This window comes from Melampsora larici-populina (assembly GCF_000204055.1).
Source record: "Melampsora larici-populina 98AG31 unplaced genomic scaffold MELLAscaffold_1, whole genome shotgun sequence".
In the NCBI taxonomy this organism is placed as follows: Eukaryota; Fungi; Basidiomycota; class Pucciniomycetes; order Pucciniales; family Melampsoraceae; genus Melampsora; species Melampsora laricis-populina.
In genome coordinates this window covers 2,027,076-2,043,074 of record NW_006768765.1, presented here as the reverse complement: position 1 = coordinate 2,043,074, position 15,999 = coordinate 2,027,076, and the positions used below count along the sequence as shown (strand labels likewise).

Genomic DNA, 15,999 nt, shown 5'->3' with positions numbered 1-15,999 from the left:
AATTAGAAGATATATTGATTTATCTTGGTTGATTTCTTAAACCATGTTTTTGTGATTGAGAAGGTGGTAAAGCATAATGTCCATAAGATTCTCTTGCTGTAATACCAAATCCTTCTTTATCCAATGCAAGTGGTGGTGAATTCATGTCTAGATGACCATTACATCGAAGTGGATAAGAGACTACTGATTGAGGATCATCAAAGGCTGTAGGACAAAAACTTCCTCTATCGAGGAGATCATTTGAGATACGGGTTTCGTAATGTTGATTTGCTAATGCTGATGGCAAGGTATGAATCGGTGGAGGTCGTGTAAGGCTTCATGGTTGAAAAGAAATTCAAATATCAGTATCATTATGGACAAAAGATATCTGGGGGAGAAAAGACTCACCTTGATCTAACCTTTTCTCGATTCTTTTTCTCCATCTGAATCGTATCAAGTGGTCTTGGTTGTCTTTTTCCTTCTCTTACACCAAGATGTGATTCAGGTTTACCCAAGATAGATTTGAAATTTGTCCAAGAAAATGAATTTGAATTAGGTTTATCATCTTCAAATTCAGATGCCAGTTTGTTTAATTTCTGATCATTGTTATCTATTGAAGATAATCTTTGAGATTGATAATTATTTTTGGTCAGTTTTTCTCTTTTTACATTTAATCCTTCTTCACCCCAAAATGCTTCGTGTGTTAAATTTGCTTGTTCTTTTTTGATTTTTTTATGTTTATGACGAAAACAACAACCGATTGCAAAGATTAAAGCAAATACACATAATAGTATACCACAAATCCATCCAACGTTTGAAGCTTTCGTTTCTCTAAGTTGAGTTTCTTTCGAATGGGCCTCTGGAACTTTACTACCACTTGGAGTCGGTACAATCACGGATGCCTCGGATCCTTGTAATGATGGTAATGGTACAGTCTCAAGTATTGAAGTTGGTTTAGATATGTTACTAGAAAAGAAACTTGTAGGATTTGTTGATGTGATATTATTTTGAACCACGTTAGGAGTGCTGGTAGTTGTGATTGGTGACGTGCTATTCTGGGTGGGAATTGCGGAGGCGGGAAGGGAGGATGAGAGCGCTGAGGTTGTTACTTGAGTGTGATTCGGAGCCTGACGGGCCAAGAATCTTGAACGGCGCTGGTTCGGTTGTCTAGGTGTACTTGGACTTCTTTTCCGATTACGTTGAACCGGAGGAAGTGAATCAAGTCTATTGAGATTGGTGTCCAGAGTAATTGTAGCGCGTCGATTTGATCGATGAAGTGAGTTCATTTTTCTGGTGGGGGGGAGCTGAGCGGGAAAACTATGTATATATATAAATCTATAAAAATATTTATGGACAAGTCCTTTCACAATGACCGGTGTTTACAATAACAAAATAAAGGTAATGATCCTTCACTTATGAGTATAAACTGATTTTTTGAATGATCGTTAGACGAGAACTGCAATACGAAGAAGAATCAGCAACAATCTCAAGGGGGAAAGGGTGGCCAAGTCGAAATTTTTCAAGTGGATGCTCACCGAAGTATTTAGTAACAAAACTAAATATATATGTATCGACCAGGAATCCACAAAAAGATACTAACTGGAAGTAAGAAACAAATTGAAAAGACTTAAAAGGTATGAAGAATGTATACAGTACTCATGAACTCGATTCAGGTAAGAGGGAAAATTTGAATATCTAGCAGTGGGGGTAGGATGAGTGATATGTATGTCTGATCAATTCAGGAGCGCAGAAAGGTGGAGTAGTTGAGATCTCGTAGGTGACCAAATGATACTCGAACTTGCTAAATCGTAGAAAACCAACGCCACGAAAGCCCCGCTAAGTGAGTGAGGCAACCTGAATTAATTTGTTTGTAAGGGTCCGATTCCAAGGTCAACTCGCTTCCGTCTATGATCTCTGGATAGCACTATTTACTTGAAGGGATGCGCTATATGGTGATTTGGAGGCGGTTAAGTTTAGTAAATTGGTGACCACTTCCTGGCGAGGTAAATGAACACTTACCCTTTCCTTTTTCTCGTTCGAAAGGAGTGAAGCTGATCTATCCTTGAAATTTCATGTCTTACAAACATTCCGCGTGGCGCTCTCCACATGGGTTAGGAGATAACATTCCTCAACACTCCTGATCTGTACACTTCTCGCGTCTCCACCTGTTTCCTCCTTGGCTATGGTAACGAGATCACATGGTGACATGCGTGGATGGCTTCAGAAGGCAGTCCGGGTATAAAATCTATTCAAATCGGTGTGGTCAAAAATCTGCTCTGCCGATATGCATATAGTCAGACGGCGCGCGTTACGGTAAGTTGCCAAATATCGAAAACCCACAAGTTCCAAACTGCCCGGAGCCTTGGACTCTCACAATCTCAAGCGCCCTTAGCCATTGGTTTGCTCGTGCAAGATCAACACTGCAAGTGGGTTTGTAGGCAGTTGTGAAGTTGGGCAACGATTATTATCGTCAGACTCTGACAGTGTCTTTCCATCACTCAACGTGAAAGTTCTGTAGAATCATGTTTCCAAGTCTTTTGAATTGAACCATGCCCCTTGGTTGACCCGTGATATTCTTGAATATATGCGTCGCGGATGAAAGTCCAGCACCCTGGAATATAAAGTACCAAGGTCCAACGTCTTAACAAAACTCCATATCTGGCGGCAAGACTTTGAGTTATAGCAAACTAGCAAGAGGCTTACGAAAATCATGCACATCTTGATCTGTGAGACAAAATAATCTTTGCTGGGGAGCATTGGCTCCCTGCTAGAACATCTTTGCCTCCTTTTACGTGGATCTTCTGTGACCAAAGCAGTGTTATGTATGTCGTCCTTAAAGTTAGATGCACAAAAATATCAACAAAAAATCAAGGAAGCTAACTCCTACCCCCCCTTCTGGCTCCAGACTTTTGAATTTTTTTAGCATCCTCTCTTGTATTTGGTGATCACTTGACGAATCAAGGGAGAAGACACTCATAAATATACAAATTGAAGCAAGAAAGTCTGAGGGGTAGGGAGGAATACAATTCCTGGGTATATAGTTGTCCTAACAAAGTCCCTCTCAGAGACCGAGAGGGCACACACCGAGAGGGACTTTGTTAGGTTAGGGTACATAGATTTTTGGAGTTTTCTGAACATTTCAAAGAGCCACACAGAAAAATCTTTAGTCCAAGGAAGATTATGAGTATACATAATATGTAATTCACGAAAAGTATCTTCCCCTCTCAAGCCAAAGTATGTCATGTGCAATGTTCCTAAGTCCCTTACTGGTCCCAGATGTGGGAATTTTTCAACCTTAGAGCATTGACACCAACCCTAGGTAGACAAGCCTCGATTGGGAGGCTTTCCCAGCCTGTCGGTCACTAACGGTGGGAGAAAAAGCCTACGGCCGCCACCCATGATCTTGGATTCCTGCACGCCCAATTGGTTGATGCATATCTCCTCTACATGAATATCTTTTATGGACCTTTCATGGGGAATGTGATCGCGTTGCGAAAAATGTTCATAGAAGATTGCAATGAAATTTGTTGGTCCATAGCCGGGCGAACCGATTTGTGTCGGCGTTGATTGATGACTTCACAAGACCACTCTGATATATGAACCAACATTTTAAACTGATAACAAACAAATTTAATGCATGCACATTGTGATATTAATGCAAAGGTTTGGCTTGTATTTGAAAGAGTCAACTCTGTTGAGCTACAACACAACAAGCGAGAAATACACAATATATAAATATTCAAATAACATAACGCAGTACAAGATTTTGACCTGAATAAAATGCTTCTACCTATTGAAACGCGTTACAATCATGTGTCCAACACAGTTGATCTTCAATTCACAGAAGAGAAAAAGCAATGGTTCACAGAACTTGAAGGTGGCATTGCCATTTAACAGTCAATTTCTTTAACAATTTCCAGAGCCATTTTGAATTCCGGAAGAAGTGAATGATACATTCTCAGTAAAAATTTTCTTTCCATTATTACAGGTGACTCGGATATTCCCAGAATTTCCTTGACTGGCTTGATCAGGTTGAACTTGGACACAAAATACATCGATAAATAAATTTAGTCGCATTCTAAGATGGATTCCCATCGTCACAGGTAAACTGATAACTTACAAAAATTTGAACTTGATTGGCGCGTAGTAGTTGTCCAAGTTTTACCCTTATCAGTAGAGATTTCCAATGATTTCACGGGATTGTTTGCTCCGGCTACCTGCATCGAGAACCAATAAGCGGAAACTCCTACTTTATTGATGAGCTGGATAGGAGTTGAGAAGCCGCAAGAGACCACCTCCCTGAAATACAATTGATAAGTCTACCAAGCTTGGTCACAAACTATCCAAGAAGGAAAGACTGAGTTATTGCTTACCAAGTTATATCTTTGATCGACGGTGAAGCATTACCTGTCACTGCTGCCCACATGGTCGGATCCATATCAAGTCCATTGGTAGTACACTTGAAGTTGTTCGTCAGTGAACGATCTATCCATTCCAAGAATTTTTCAGAATACATACACTTGGGCACTGATCTCCTACAATTCCAACTTTGACATTTCCATCTGGTCCCGTTACTTCCAAACATGCGCCACAGTATGCGCCACTTTCCCATAAGTTTCCGGCGATGGCAATTTCAGGATAATTGCTTGGCTGTGGCCAAGTAGAGAAACCACAACTGAAAAAGACGATACTTCAGCTTGTGTGACAGAGAAGAATAGAAGCGAAAAATATATGTGGGAACCTTACTCACTTTCCACCGGCCCAATTTCCACCCTTACAAGTTTACAAGAGCAAATGATATGTCCCAAGATTGTGAGCCAAAATAGACTTTCGCTCGGACACGCTTTTCAGAGAAAGATGCAAATGTTTACCCAATAAGTTCCTTTAGAGGTGTAAGAGGTAGCCCTCGCTTGAAGAGAATTATTCGAAGTACTCTTATTGACCAGAGTGGAAAGTAACGTAAAAAAGTATACCAATAACAACATAATGTTACAAAATAGCTAGTTTGTTCCTGTGATCGGAGAGAGGTTATTATCAAGGCGGATTTATTGGATCTTTCAATTAGAGTATGGAAGTGAAATGGAAGGATGCCACCTGGATGACCTGGCTTGCCTGTGTGTTTATATATCAATGGACCACTCTTTTTTGCTTCAAACTATACCGAGGGAGAGAGATGTCTTAATGACCACCATGGTGATTTGAATGATCACGCAGCACACGGTCTTTGACATCACTGGATAAATATGTTGAACGTGACTTATGATCAACCAAGGGCCAAGAACGAAAAGATTGACTTCAGCTCAATTCAATTCGGGAAGTATGGTAAAATTTAGTTAATCTTTTCTTATCGCTTGAACAAACTTACACGCAGAACGGTGTGGCCGCAAAAGTCGAGATTCTGAATGAGCGAATCCTGGAGATATACCCACCAGATGTTACTTCAGCACAAAACAAGAGTTCATCGCTCCGAACGCCTTGGGAAGCGTGTCATTGAATTTTCCTTCTCGGAATCAAGAACCCGATGGTAACTTCTGAATCTCAGTATATCGAGGGCCATTGCCGTTCATGAAAAGCGAAGGTCTTGCGAAGTGTGAGATTGGATACATATTCAAAGTGGAACGAATGTGGTCAGATACGATGGACCTCCATAATCTAGTAGTCACCGCAGTCGTCGTGCAAGAAGCTCGTCAGATCACGAATTTTTTTCTCGGAATGCTAGCAAGTTTTTCACTCTTGCGGAGACGTGATCAGGGAGATTTCATTGTTTTGAATCGATGGTAAATCTTTCTAGATGCACAAATTTCTCTCATCCATATATGTACATAACTGTTCACAACATGTGCTCACTCGTTATAAGCATATCTTTCTACATCTTTACACAACTTCACATTCATGGGACTCTGCACCAAGCCATGCCTTGGTTGGTCCTCACACGGAAATCTCACTTGGATTCAAACTCAAGACATCACATCGGTATTGGAGAAGTGCATCTTAGTATTTTTCAGACTCTGCCATCGGGATTTGCGAAAAAAATGAAGTTCATAAACTAAAGAACACTAAATACAGATCAAGAGGGAACAGAGAATCTCGAAGTAAAGATCCTGCCGAAGGCAAGTGAACTTCAGTCTAGACATTTATGAATGTGAAATTCCAATTTCAAGTCAACACAGGACTGAGGACTGACGTCGACAGAAGAACAAATCGATTATGACTAACCTGCCCTGATTTACTGCGTACAAAGCTTATAAAGACCTTTAAGGCCGAGTAACTTCAACTGCGAAAGAGAGAGAGAAAGAAAGAATCACAGCAATGGGAATGAGATCATAGAAGAAGATTGGAATCAGCCAGATTGAAAATTGAGAGCTCCATAATTGATGAACGAACGTTGAGTAAGCTGGGTTCTTTCCCGCTGGGTCAGATTGCTGTTCGATGGTCATGAAGGAAACTTATCAAGATGACCTCAAATGCGGTTTTCAGGAAAGTCAAATCAGAGTGATGTTTGAATTCCTTGATTTCATTAATCGAAACGAACAAAATCTCATTCTCATTCAAAACATATCTTGAACTCATCATCGAAACCTGCTAAAAATGTCTAATTCAATCTATCCTGATCGTCATCAAGCATTAAGCCCCGACAGAAAATCATTCAAAAGATTGATTGTTTTAGCTGATGGTGAGAATCTCAATGATGCTAGTTATCTTTCATGATGCTTGATTTCCATCAATGAGATCACAAATTCATGATACACGATGATATTCAAATCTGTTCTAAATCATAAGGTACTTGGAACTCAGCTTATAAAAAGGGTGGAACCCATGAGTTGACAAATGTAGCAAGATTAGGTGAATAATGGTTGGAATTCAGTCGATGATCCCATTGCAAATGATTGATGATGTGTCTTCTCGATCTTAGCTCGATCGATCTCATCAGAGGATTCCTCAACCTCTCCTCACATCCCTCAAGTTATATTTTATCAAAATGGTTTAGGTCCGTTCTTTTATCTGCCCCCTTTTTCTATCGTGTATCGACATATTCATATCAATGAGTCTATATAAACTTACTCGATGGATGATTTTGTATTCTCGTTTTTCAAGGTACATCGGGTTACTTTGGTGTACGCCTGACAAATCATGAGATCTTCTGTCTTTCCGTGAATTTCAATGTTGAGACTTACCTACATTTCATTGTACATAGGCAGACTCCATATCGGCTTTAACGGGTCACGGAATGATTCATAAGATTCAAGAATTGTATGCTTCCATCGTTCATAATTGGTTACCGGGAGATCAAATCTTGTAAGTTTAATGTTTTGGATGTCATTTGGATAATTTCTAAACACTCTTTGTCCCATAGGCTTTTTGGATTTTCTCGTGGTGCATTTATTGCTAGGATGATAGGTGCTTTGATAGGTGATGTAGGGATCTTGCATCCAACTGAAATGGATGGTTTCTGTGATCTCTTCAAAGCTTATCAAGTGCTTGGGGTAAATGGTGCCGATGATGGAGCAAAGCAGCAAGCAAACAAAATTCTGTCTCTTTATAGGAAGGGTGGCTCAAAAGCCACTAGAGTCATCCCAGAAGGAACTCTCAAATGTATTGGTGTTTGGGATACAGTGTGTGCTCTTGGGATGCGTGAGCCTTTTCTATCTTGACTATAAGAAATTGACGACGTTTGTAAAGCTTTGAGTTTTTCGGGGGCAAGCTCGCTATGGAGAGGGCGACTCTCATCCTTCTTATTTAGGATTTTCGGATGACATGTTAGGGAACCATATTCAATTTTGCTTCCATGCACTTGGTAAGCTATCCTTGAATCCTCTGAAATTCACATGTCCTTTATCTGCATATTGATTTCTCATGTAAATCCCCTGAAGCGATTGATGAACATCGAGGGGACTTTCTTCCGACAAAGTGGGGACAGAATCCAGAACAACGTCGAGCTGGGCAAGTCTTGAAACAAGTTTGGTTCCCAGGATCCCACAGCGATGTTGGAGGTGGTTATGCTGAGCATGAGTTGTCTGACATAGCGTTAATGTGGATGGTCGTGAGTTCTAGTCATGACGGTTCTGGGCATCATCAAATTTACTGTCTTATCCACTCTTCATTTGACATCCAGGCAAATGTGATCGAAAACAAGTTGCTTGCTATTGATACTCAGTTTGTTCTCTCGATTCCTGCTCCATTATATGGTTGGGGGAAAATGGCATCACACAAGTGAGTCTAACTTTAATGTTGAAGGCTTTTCTGGATATATTTGACTAGTGATGGGACTAGTGATGGCGAAATGAAAGTCTTTGGTTCTGATCGGTGAACTTTTTTTTGCCAGATCCAGAGGTCCAAAACGAGTTATGTGTAGGTCAATAAACAGGGAACTTCCTGCACGTCGAGAGGAACTTAAACAAGAAAGCTTCCATTCTTCAATTCTCTCAGGGAGGGATTTGGATGAAAAGTTGAAAAAGCTCTTGGACCAATCACCTGATCTGATCGCTGATTTGCTACCATTAGAGATTGAGGTTAAGAGTCATTGGACCTGCCAACTTAGAGATGAAAGATTGCAATCCGATGAAGTCATAGAGGATGTAGATTTAAGCGACAATTCCGAGCCAATCATTCAACATGACGATGTTCCCTTCGCCGGGCGCCAGGAGGAGTACCCGAAGAATGGGCACTGGGTGCGAATAAAGTCATTTGTTTTTCGCAAAAAAATATCAGGTTCAAGTCATTGATGGATGAAAATGTAAAGGTTGGATTTCTCAGTGGGACCTTTTTTGTCTTACACGGCGGATAATTTTAGTTTTATCACATTTTTGGTAATTGACGTCTTAGGCTCTTTACCATTTTTTATTACACCCCTTCTTTATGCATGATTATCACCAAAATCCAGAAAATTCTGTAAGCAACTCAAAATCCTTTTATGGAAGTTCAAATCAGATCTTGCTCAGGAAACTTGTGAGAGGGTAAGACCAAAAACCATTCGAGCCTATTCCAAGAAGGTAGGAATATTATTGTGAGGAATAGTATCTTATGGATGAGATGAATAAAAAGTTCAGATTGATATATCTCCTAATGTACACCTTTTATGGAAGTTCAAATCAGAACCTGCTCAGGAAACTTGTGAGAGGGTAAGATCAGAAAACACTTGAACCTGAAGACAGCAATAAATAATAAAAGGTGAAAATAAAATAAGGAAATTTCTGATAGCTAACCTATTCCAAGCAGGTAGGAATATCATTGTGAGGAATAGTATTTTATGGATGAAATGAATAAATAGTTTAGATAGAGAAAAAGAGAGCAAATGTGAATGGGAAAATAGTACAAATAGGTGAAAAACTTCCTCCTCTCTCTTCCCAATCCGTCAACTCTCCATAACATCCATATTACATCTCCTCATAGCAAATTTATTTCAAATCTATTTCAAACCTCTTGGTGTGTGCACATTGATGTACTGCACCGAGACGGACACGGTGGATGGGTTGTGCAATTATTTAGTGAGATCAAGGGAGATAAGGAACTCATGAAGAATCTTGTTCCACTCCCATGGGCCACAGAGACTGTTTTAGACTGTACAAAGATCTGGGAATCTCACATACCCATTTAGGATGCTCAATATCTACAATCCCTTCCAGTTGTGCCATCTAGATTTGTTTGCTTAGATTGCTGTTAAGGAAAGCTGTTTTTATGTCTAGACTCCTTGCCTTCCGGCCTTTCTGTGCCATGATGCTGATGAAAATACAAATACGTTCCTGACAGCTGATAGGTGGGAAAAATTTGTGGGAATTAATTCCTTCATTTGCAAAAATCCTAAGGCAACAAGGCAAGCCTTGATTTTGTCAACGAATTTATCAATGTTGCGCTTGGTTTTGAACACCCATTTACATTGGATGATATGACACAGTGTGGGTTGTAGCACTAAAACCAAGGTTTCTTTTCTGAATAAAGGTTTGTATTCATCCACAGTAGCTTTCTCCCACTTGTATCAGTTCACAGATCTTGAAGCATGTTGGTAGGACTATGGCTCAGCCTTGGCTTTGATTGCTGCAACATTACCATATTCACCCTAGTGTTTGGGCAGGCAGCAAGTACAAGATGAGGGTGGAAGACAAACAGGAGCAGGGATCGAATTACACTGAGACTGAGTATTGAACATTCCAGCAGGTTCTGGTCAAGATGAGTTTAGATCAGGCCAGGGTAGCTGATTTTACTTACTGGTAGATTGATGGAAGGATGAAGGGGTGATACTGGGGAAATTAGGTTCAAAGAATATTGCTGATGTTGTTTTAACAAGACGTCTACTTTTTGAATCAAATACAAAGTATCCAATATTGTTTTTGAGATATGAGACAAAGACTCTGTGTCTTGCTTGGGATTCAAGTTTTGATGTGGTGTTGGGTACATGGTACCATGATTCAAATTCAAAAGAATGAGAATTGTATAGTTTTTGTTCAGGAATACTACTGAGGGATACAGGCAAAGTCAACTTTCAGTTGGTTCAAGTTGGGAAATGATTGTATGACTCAGTCCAGTACAGAAAAGCATAGGGCCAGAGTGTGGCAGGTGGGTTGGACTCAATGAGTGAACATCTGATTTTATCCTTGATTGTACAGTTCCCTTGTTTAGAGACACTTTTCAGTTCAGCAAAATGAGAGGGACCCAATGTCTGTAGGAGTCCATGTTCACAGCAAAAAAACTCAAATTCATTTGAGATATAATCTCCACTGTTGTCTGACCAAAGCTCAGCAACTCTAAAACCTAAGATGGCATCCACCTCAGTAACAAATTTCTTAAAGCAGCTCAAAATTTCTGAGTCATGTGGAATAGGGTAACTTCTAGGTATATTGAGTGATAATCAAGAAAAAAAGAAGTTTGCATCCATCTCTTCCTATAGTGAAGTATTCAGAGATGCAAATGTGAGTGAATGGCAGAGAAAGTCTTGTTGGATTTGCACAACAATTGTGAATAAAAATTTCTCCTCCTAAATCTTCCTTGAATAGATAGCAATAATCCTTACATTATTGAATTGATGTGTTTGGAAAAGGGACACTCGTCAGTTTCAGGTTTTGCTTAATATTCTGAATTTTTGGAGGATTAAATCTCTTGTGCCAATAAATCAGATCAGATCTAACAACTTGAGAGTTTTGCAATGATGGAGAGGCTGCACACACATATGATTTGTAGTACAGCCCGCCACATTGAGGAGCATGACCAATGAGGAAGGTAGGAGTGTGATAAAATGAATGTTCTTTTTTGTTCAAGACAGATACAATGCCCGTATCAGAGAGCTTCAACACAGATATAATACACCCTTTGAGTTTTGGAATGACAAGATATTGATGCAAGCTTTCATCCATAAATACAGGAATGAAGCCTGCTTGAGTATGTTGAGATGATTGGGGGATCCATAAGAAAGTTTGACAGTTGCATTGTCAGAGACCGGTTTGAAGATCATCATGGAGGATGGTAGCATGTCACATGATGCACCCAAGTTGATAGTGAAGGACCCATATAAGAATAGTGGGTCAGCTCATGAGCTATGAACTGCACAGGAGAAATCAGATTGTCCTTGTTTGCAGAGGGAATATCACCAGTGGGAGGAAGAGAGTTCTTTGCTACAGAGGATATTTCAGTCTTCTTAATTTTCTTCAGTTGAGTTTTCAATTTTATGATTTCCTCTTTCATCTCATCAAGTGTCAAGTTGTGATTACCTATGGATTTCTGGGTACAAGTAGCAATGAGATGACCTGCTTTGCCGCAATACTTACAGTGTTTGATATTGATATTGGGTTTTTACTCATAAACCTTGTTCACTTATTCAGGTGCAATTGACAGGGCCACATTCGAGTACAAGATAGAGGACTGTGTGATTCCTTCACAAACGGCAGTGACAATCTGAGCGGATGTGATTGTTTCACATTGAGAAAGTGGGGTGATTGTGGGTTTGAAAGACAACAGAAGCATATGGCATACTCTTATTGATAAGAATGAATGACTGATGGAGGACAAGCAGTGGAATCAATAGTGTTTAATCACTTAGCAATAGTAACAATTTTATCTAGTTTGGCTGAGACATATGAGATTTCCATTACAAAAGTTACCACCTTTTCTTACCAGTATATGCATGAACCAGCAGTGTTCCCTTCATGTGCCTCCTTCAAGGCTATGCACATTGCTGAGGATTAGATCTTTGATTTTTTTCTTGTAATTTAATGGACGTGGGCTAGGGACAACATCATTCATTGGGCAGTGAAAGCTCATTGGCCAACTCATCCAATTCCTGGTGCCTTTTGAGTCTCCTACAAATGCTCTGTCAGCCAGCAAATACCAAAGCCTTGGAGATGCAAATCCAGTATATGAATGAATTATACAGAAATTAAACTTGATATGCGGGTTTTGATCAAATTCTCTTTCTGCCTCACTATGTTCAATACATACCACAAAACGACCCTCACAAACCCTGCTGATATCTGTGCTTTGATTCTTGAACCACACAACAAATACCAAGAGTTGGTGATACAACTCTAGAGTGCTTGCTGGCCTCAATTGTTGAGATGATTGGAACACACTCCTTGAATCAGTGCAAAAACATCCATAATGATGTGCCTGTAGTCAACAACAGAAAACCTGGACGGCCACCCAAAGATTGCCCTTGATCTGTTGTCACCAAAAAGAAAGCTTTTCAAGCTTATCTCTTGACCAAGAAAGAGGACAAAACTTAAAGCATTAGCAGTGGAGCCCTTATTTTGCAGGCTCTTGCACATTTTGGAGGGCAAAACACTAAAAGACCCTACAGCAGTCCTTGCACAATCCAAGGTGGGCCATTGTCAGTCTCCACATTTGGGGATTGTGTGGGAGTCTCAATATCCCATATACACCCAATTACACATCACATCACAGCTAATTATGAAAAGAATTTGTCTAGAATACAAGCACATAAAAACACTTAAATTGAGGTTTTCTTGCAAATTTGTGTGCTCCGCTGTGCACACACACTTTTTTTGACCCCCTACATTTCAGGATGGCTTTCCAGGGTCTGACTGGGAGCCCACAAAATACAAGCACCACTGCTAATGATCTAATACCCCACTTATGTATTGGCAAAAGGATGGTCTTGACTTCCCAATCGGTTTCCAGATGGCATGCATCTTCCTTGCTATTCCAGCCATCTAGTATTCCTACCAATCACTCATTCTCCGCTACGGATAGGACAAATCACCAAGCTTTGTAGTTCCATGAAAACTCCAACCTTTGAAGCAGTGGTATGCCTCAAGAGCTTCAATCAATTCATGTAATCAGTATATTGTATCTACACATACAGTAGTTGTACCAATACAAACATCCCCACTCAATCTACCTGACTTGTTCCTCCCTTGAACAAGTCATTTACTAACTTTGCTGAGCCCCTCAGCTTGCTTTTTATTGCTCGCAAATCGCTGGCACCTGCCTGGCGGCCCTCTTGGCGGCCCACGAGCACACTACTCCTGGTCTCCACAGCATTTTGAGAGGGCCCTTGGCCCGGTGCCTAGTGGGCCCAATACCGGGACCATGCCTTACACAGGAAACAAGAGACAATTTTCCCGCGGGAAGACCGATTACACATAATGTAGTTTCTGAGCCATAATGTACAAATAACACAGATATAACACCAAAATAATACATTTTGGCTCGTTAACTGAGTCAGATACAATTGGTTTTCCCACGGGAAAATTGTCTTTTGTTTCCTGTGTTAGCTATGAGCTTGATGACATAGTTCTTTTTTCATCCTCATCTCCAACGATTTCATTATCCAACAGCACTTTGCCGACCACTGGTACTCGTCAAAGTACTCATACATGAGCTAATCATTTCGCCAAAAATGGTCTCACATGGTAAAAAGCCCTTCAGAATTTTGCTGAATATTTGCCACATGATGATGACAATTAGATTACAACAATAAAATGAGATGAGAGAATGACTCCAAAAAACAAGTCGAAAAGATATTTTTTCTTACGGAATCGAAAAGATAAGTCCAGATAGAAAATTGACATATATGATCATAGATGATTGATTGATGAGTTGTTTTATCTGCACATGATTTGTTTCCATGATGTAGACAGTATATGAAGAAAAAAAGGTATGTTATGAGTGTAATCTAGAGGTGGTATCACAAGTAAATCTATATATTGTGGTATTGAAATCTCAGCTCCTCTGAAATATAAATAGCTGTGTTGGTCACCATGACTCTTGTATGAATAGAAGCCTTCATGCTTGAGAGTGATTGAGAAATCTTGCGATGCTGGGTTGAAAAATGTCTGTTGACGTCGTCGAACGTAGATGAAAGTGTGTTAGTGGGAAAACTTTGTTCTGCTCCAAAAGTTTCCAAAGCACGATAAGATGTTCGTAACTGCGGGAGACTTTAGTGCATCGATCAAACTCACCATTTGGGGTTAAAATTCATCACCGGGTGTACCGAGCGGTAGGGTGCCATCGAACATCAAGTGATCTCATAGTTCTTTCCATCAATCTCTTTTCGTTTCCAAGCAATCCAAATAGTTTGCTAACATTTGAACTACCAGTAAAGATAATACCATCCGATAAACGACCAAGCAAAGTTAATTCAATGATAAACTTTCGAGTTTGAGTAATCCGTTTAGATAATGGTAATTGATTAAAAACAGATTCATGAAATCCAACTCTATGAAACGATTTTGATGAATGTCTTTTAAGTTTTGTAGAAAAACTTGATTGATGTAAGTCTTGAAATTTGGATAAATCTGATGATTTATCTAAAAGTGATGACACTGTCATTATTTTCCATTGTTTTGAACGTTCGACTGATTGAATTAATTCAATTCCATCAGGATCATCACTCATTACTATGAGAATCGGAAGTGATTGTAGAGTAGAATTGCTTGTTTGTCGAATTTGGGATAAAAGAGATTCAGCTGCATCAAAACATGCATCTGCTAGTTTGTTTGTTGAAGGTGGCTCATTATCTCTTGATCGAAGTTGTCCTTGATCAGCTTTCAGTTCGATAGTCATCCCAACTTTATAATTTGATAACTCGTGAACTTTATCTCCTAACCTGTTCAGATCAGGCCATCTCATTAGTAACAAAGCAAGACAATCGACGCGAAAAGATTGAAATGGACCTAAGATGTAGCCCAATGATGACTGTAGATTGATTGACTCGAAGTTCTTCTAAAGCTTCTTCACCTTCCTTTATCTCTTGAGCCAATTCATTACGAGGAATCCAAATCCGATTCATCACTTCAACTTGAGCAAGAAAAGCCTGTTCAAAGGTAGTCGGAAGGGTTCCATAAGCACTCAAAAGTTCATTCCTCTTCGAATTCTTTCTTTCCTCTTGATGCATTTCTGATAATTGACTCTGATCAACAAATAAAGCAAGAAAAAGTTGATCAATATAATCAATTTCACGTGGTAAATAAACATGTTTGTTATTAATCCAACTAGCTGGCCATATAGATTTTTCTAGTTCAGGATTGATTTGAAAATTATCTGATTCCTTAAAACATGAATTCGAATAATTTAATGTCGCAGTAGTCTTATTAAAATAATCTTCAAGTCGACCATAATTCCAATCTGAATCTTCTACAATCAAAGTATAATTTAACTTGAATGCAATTGCAGCGATTCTAAGATATAAAGAGAATTCAGAACCAAATCCATGTTTTTTACCCATTCTATAAGATAAAGTTTTAGGACAATTAGATTCTTGAATGAATTTTGATATTGTTATTGATGATACTGATTTATTACTATCGAATGACCATTTTTGTTGAAGACGCCATTGGGTACATAAGATGACTAAGCCACCAAACAAAACGATTGTGAAGATTATGAATCTAGAAGAAATTCGATTCTTCTTCAAACTAACTTTCTTATCGTGTATCATCTTGATTTCGAAAGAGATGTGATATTCAGGATCGTAAAAAGCGAGAGTGAGAGTTGATTCGATGAAAGGAAACTCATGAAAGTGATGTTGTAAAAACCCCAGAAGATGTTTAATTGATCAAGAGTATATCAACA

At 39.4% G+C, this 15,999-nt stretch overlaps 4 protein-coding genes across 4 annotated transcripts; 1 reads left to right on the top strand and 3 right to left on the bottom strand.

Moving 5' to 3' along the window:
* Window positions 1-19: 19 nt before the first annotated feature.
* MELLADRAFT_58574 (uncharacterized protein) lies at window positions 20-1,265 on the bottom strand (the record flags this gene model as incomplete). Its single annotated transcript, XM_007403598.1, has 2 exons — window positions 20-314; window positions 388-1,265. The coding sequence occupies 2 exons, from the start codon at window positions 1,263-1,265 to the stop codon at window positions 20-22; spliced, it is 1,173 nt and encodes a 390-aa protein (XP_007403660.1).
* A 2,620-nt stretch (window positions 1,266-3,885) lies between these two features.
* Window positions 3,886-4,964, bottom strand: MELLADRAFT_101224 (Non-catalytic module family EXPN; the record flags this gene model as incomplete). The annotated part of the gene is made up of 6 exons (XM_007403597.1): window positions 3,886-4,016; window positions 4,100-4,278; window positions 4,353-4,438; window positions 4,498-4,654; window positions 4,730-4,752; window positions 4,851-4,964. The coding sequence occupies 6 exons, from the start codon at window positions 4,962-4,964 to the stop codon at window positions 3,886-3,888; spliced, it is 690 nt and encodes a 229-aa protein (XP_007403659.1).
* Window positions 4,965-7,044: 2,080 nt separating this feature from the next.
* On the top strand, window positions 7,045-8,287 carry MELLADRAFT_101223 (uncharacterized protein; the record flags this gene model as incomplete). The annotated part of the gene is made up of 7 exons (XM_007403945.1): window positions 7,045-7,074; window positions 7,175-7,275; window positions 7,334-7,611; window positions 7,682-7,774; window positions 7,851-8,020; window positions 8,093-8,190; window positions 8,239-8,287. The coding sequence occupies 7 exons, from the start codon at window positions 7,045-7,047 to the stop codon at window positions 8,285-8,287; spliced, it is 819 nt and encodes a 272-aa protein (XP_007404007.1).
* A 5,495-nt stretch (window positions 8,288-13,782) lies between these two features.
* MELLADRAFT_73843 (uncharacterized protein) lies at window positions 13,783-15,928 on the bottom strand (the record flags this gene model as incomplete). The annotated part of the gene is made up of 3 exons (XM_007403596.1): window positions 13,783-14,313; window positions 14,388-15,034; window positions 15,102-15,928. 2 exons carry the CDS (start codon window positions 15,863-15,865, stop codon window positions 14,407-14,409), a joined length of 1,392 nt encoding a protein of 463 aa, XP_007403658.1.
* Between the last annotated feature and the right edge of the window lie 71 nt (window positions 15,929-15,999).